Source organism: Atta colombica, unplaced genomic scaffold (assembly GCF_001594045.1).
Source record: "Atta colombica isolate Treedump-2 unplaced genomic scaffold, Acol1.0 scaffold45, whole genome shotgun sequence".
Taxonomy (NCBI): Eukaryota; Metazoa; Arthropoda; class Insecta; order Hymenoptera; family Formicidae; genus Atta; species Atta colombica.
In genome coordinates this window covers 1,528,353-1,533,335 of record NW_017259534.1, presented here as the reverse complement: position 1 = coordinate 1,533,335, position 4,983 = coordinate 1,528,353, and the positions used below count along the sequence as shown (strand labels likewise).

The window sequence follows — 4,983 nt, the reverse complement described above, 5'->3', positions numbered from 1 at the left end:
TTAATTTATTGCTATAATTAAAATATAAAAAAATGATAAATTACGAAATAATTCAAACAAATACTTTCTTGCCTAAATTAATGTTTTCTTTTAAATAAATTTTTTATTGCATCAATATTTATTCAAATTTAAAATGAAGAATGTTGTAGAATATTTATTTTGCTTGCCAAATTTAATATACAATAAAAAAATATAAATGATTATAAGTTCTCAGCAGAGCGTAACAAAAAATACAAATAAAAAATAGAAAATGGATGTTAATGTTAATTTAAAAATATTACATAAGAATTATATAGATTATAAGAGATTAAATTCTATTTGTTTTAAACAAATTAAAGATCTATTTGATTTAAACGAATAGATATGTATGTCGATCTGTAACATAAAGAAGGATGCACACGAGTGAATAATGGACAAAGTCTGTTAATGACGCGAATCGCGCTTCAAGGGTGCTTCAAGAGTACCCTCGTATCATTCACAGGAAGTTCAGGCAGCACGCAGGACTGGCGCGCGATAAACATGTCACTTGCCAAGTATCAAATATTTATCATAAAGCACGCAACTTATGTACTCAAAGCAAAATTTTACATAAAATAACACCTTTTCAGTTTTCCATAAATCCCACATAATTTTATCTATGTATAGATATTTATAACAAATATTTATCATAACACTTTGTTTTATTGTTTGCCATATTTTTCATTGAATTTAATTCTTTTATGCTTCAATAATTTTGCACAACACTAATCGCTAAAACAAAACCACACAAATTTGGGTCAAGGAATGTGAATGTGGATTCTCACATATCACAATGCTTTTTCAAGGATTAAGAAGGGTTAGAGGTTTTTACCGCCAGAGTGGGTCTCCGAGGACCAGGGGGTTAAATCCGGTCCCGTGGCTATATTAATAGCTCTTCTCTCGAATTGATAGACCCCCTTCCGTGGGCACGGCGGGAAGATAACTCATATTTTATCCCCTATTGGTTCCCGTGGGAGTGGATAAGAGTTTGACGACCAGCTGAGGTCGGCTGGCTTTTTCAGTCAACTCGATGAAGGCTCGCTTCGACAGGTTGCTGATAAGGCAAAAGAAGAATAATTTTCTGCACTTATTCGTAAAATGTACGATTTATTTGATACACTTTGTTATCACAGAGACCTTTCCTATTAGTGAAATAAAAAATTGAAGTGAGTTTTTCTTAGCATAAAGTTATACTTTGTACATTTACAAAGAAACCTAATGATACCTTTAATGTTTAGGAGAAAAACATAAATACATTATTTACTTTTATCGCATAAATTCCACATTTAAAAGTACAAAAATTAAATATCTTTTAAAAGTATAAAAATTAGATATCAAAGAAAATTTGAAATTTTTGTGAAATTCCAACAATATTTGATTTTTCAGAGCTGATTCAGTGACATGGAATCCACATAAACTTATGGGAGCTCTGCTTCAATGTTCCAGTATTCACTTTAAGGAAGACGTAAGTTATGAAATTAGACGTTATTAATTAGATAATATTTTCATTAAAACAAAAAATCTTTAAATTACAAAAATTATAAATAATTATCAGTAATCTAATTCAATAGGAAATATTATAAAAAAATATTATTAATACTATTGTATTGTTTGTGTTATATATCATTCCGATTTCTGACACCTTATTTTTCCTTCTTTAATATTTTATTCTTACATGACTGAGAAATAAATATCTAAAATAATAATATGCACAAATAAACAGTAACATTGCACATCCACGTTTAACACATCGGCGTCATACTTTTAGAAATCTTCCCTGTTTCCGAGAGCTGAAATTCCTACATCGCGTAAGGGCAACGAGACAACACTAGTCGCATTCCAAGGGGTAGACCTACGTGCCGGGGCGCTTGGCACTACAGGAATTTAATTAAACTAAGAGATAACATATGTTGCCGTCCGTCTACAGCGCACGCTGTCGGGGAGGGTCTATCTCCCCACGCGACTCAGTTATTGCTAACTCCGAACTTCCCCTTCGGATATTAAAATTCCGTGCACCGGCTGCCGCGAGATATCCAGGGGAGAACGCATCGTGCTTTTGTTGGACCGCGTTGCCATTGACGTTGAAGCGTGATGTCCAAAGGATGCTTTGTTATAACAGTGACAATTGTGTTGTTTCATCAGTTGATACAGGTCTACAAGACGCGTATATGAAAGTATTTATTTTTTTATATTTATGACTATAATAATAAAATAATTATTCTCTTGTCAGCATTAGAAAACAGTAGGCAATAATAATAATGCTTAACATGGGAATTAAAGGATTTTTTCTTAGCTTAAAAATACAGCATTCGTTAGTTATGTAAATCAATGTTATATAAAATTCTCTAAGTGACGTGAAACATTCATAAATAATAAAGCTAAAAAATAATCTTGTCTAAAACAATGGTGGTCAATAATGAAGTGCAACATTGGTGCGGAATATCCGCCATTTTGTAAATTCAATATCCTGAGTATTTCTCCTCACGCGCATGTGTTGAAGTGTCGTATCGACCCAGACGGACTCGCCCTCTTCCTCCTCCGGCGACCTGTCAATCGTAAACCATGCGAAACAATTCCGGAAACGCTTCGTTATCGGAAAAATGTTATAGACATCGTCTCTCGTATGTTTTGAAAGCGAGAGCTGTTTCCATTTTGCAGGGACTACTGATCAGCTGTAACCAAATGTCCGCGGAATACCTGTTTATGACGGACAAGCTGTACGACGTGAGGTACGACACTGGCGATAAGGTCATTCAATGCGGGCGTCACAACGACATTTTCAAGCTTTGGTTGCAATGGCGCGCCAAGGTACAAAATCCATTGTTACAGAAAGGCGATTTTATGCTTTTTCATTAGACGTCAACATTCTCCTCGGCATTATTCTCAGTAATATATAGACTGTATTTCCACAGCGATTGAAACTGGGAAATGAATCTATTATTTTATCATTTAGGGAACAGAGGGTTTCGAGAAGCACATGGATCGGCTGATGGAACTGGCGGAGTACATGGTTAGAAGGATTAAACAAATGCCCGACAAATATTATTTGATCCTCGAACCTGAGTTAGTGAACGTCTGTTTTTGGTATCTACCTACGCGCGTACGAAACATGCCACATACCGCGGAAAGAATAAAAATCTTAGGCGAGGTGCGTTTGATGAATTTAAAGACATACAAAGTATAATGTCTAATAAAGCCGAACAAAGTTCAATTTTAGAAGTATTCTTCCGTAGAAATTTTAGAATAAGAGAGAATTGTTTATTCTTCTAGATATGTCCAATTCTGAAAGGTCGCATGATGCAAGCTGGCACTCTGATGGTTGGCTACCAACCAGATGATCGACGGCCCAACTTCTTCAGGAACATCATTTCCAGTGCCGCTGTAACGGAGGTCGACGTCGATTTTCTCCTGGCTGAGATGGATCGATTGGGCCATGACTTGTAAGAAATCTGTCCATATATAGGCAATGTAGGCATTAATCGTACGATGTGCAGCGATTAGCCGACTGGTACACCAAATCCATGATTTGTCTGATAATGCATTTTTCGCGACACGTTCTAAAAATGTTATAAATTCGAGGATCAGGTCATAAAATTCAGAATCACCAATATGAACGTAAGGCATACGAAGAAATAGACGGTTGTATTATTATGATGGGAGAGAATTTCCCTGGTATTATTTTCTCTAATTTTTCTGTTAAAATGACGTTACATTTTAATAACGTAAATGTCATAAATTATTTATTTTATTTGAATAAGGTTTTATTAACCAAGATTATAATATAATTTTTTGTAAACTTTGTTTTACATAGTGTAAAGATATCAATTTCTAATTAATTTAGTCTATTTAAATTTGATTAGATTGAGCAAGGAAAACATTTCTTGAATTCTTTAGACTATTATGCATTTATCTGTGATTCATTCATAACATGTTTTATAAAATATAATGAATCGGTAGTTTATATATTATAGTTTATTACTATAGTTTATTAGTTCATTAGAAGAATAATTTAATTTGACTCATTATTGACTAGAAAAGACGATGATATTAATGAAAAATTGATGTGTAGTTAAACGCTTCTTTATTCTGCCATCAGTTTGCAACAGCTACCTGCACGTCGAAAAATATATACATAGTATATAAGTTTTCTAGATTTAAACGAAATACACGGCATATCCAAGAAACGAAGTTATGAAGTTACAGAGTTAAAGATGCTTCCGGCCGTAAGCTATGCAGATTTGTTATTTTTTTGCTGCTCGATGCGCGATAATATTTATGCAAGTGATAAAATTTATTGATTATTAATCGAAGCAATAATAGTGTACATCTGCTTTCCAAATGAAACATTTAAATACAAATTTTTATCTTGAAACGCGGATTAGGATATCGTTCAAAATTTACATATTGAAAATTTCATTTTAATGTGTATAATACTTTTGTGCATGACATATCAAGTTATTTTTGAAAGATTTAGTATAAAGTTACAAATGATTCTTTAAATTTATAAAAGAATGTTTTCTTCTTGCAAATATTTTATATTTACGAACATGTTAAATATATTTAATTTGTTAACTAATTTTTGTACAGTTTATTTGAAGTATTCTATTCCACCATTTGCAACTTACGCTCTTATTAAGTCTTCTTTTTTATCTATTGATTATTAGATGTCTCAAATATTTTTGAAGTTAATAGTTCAAATTATTAAATTATCGTTACATAGCTAAAATTGTTTGATAAGCTTGTTAAAAATTATACACAATTAATTAAAGTTGAAAAAAATAAATTCCCACGCATTCAAATAAAAATATTTTTCATAATTTAATCAGAATCTGCAATTTGTCCATAATACACTGGAACGAAAGCAAGTATGTTTTCTGACTGTGTAAAAATCCGTTTAGAATGTAAATTGTAAGCATTGTGGCTAATCTGTCGGAGTTTAAATGTTGCTCTGTCCCCATTGTACGA

General features: G+C 32.5%; 1 protein-coding gene across 1 annotated transcript; it reads left to right on the top strand.

Moving 5' to 3' along the window:
* Positions 1 to 1,404: 1,404 nt before the first annotated feature.
* LOC108691256 (glutamate decarboxylase-like) lies at positions 1,405 to 3,651 on the top strand (the record flags this gene model as incomplete). Its single annotated transcript, XM_018198926.1, has 4 exons — positions 1,405 to 1,483; positions 2,677 to 2,826; positions 2,972 to 3,166; positions 3,289 to 3,651. Coding segments are annotated over 4 exons (598 nt in total), but the record flags the coding sequence as incomplete, so codon positions are not given.
* Between the last annotated feature and the right edge of the window lie 1,332 nt (positions 3,652 to 4,983).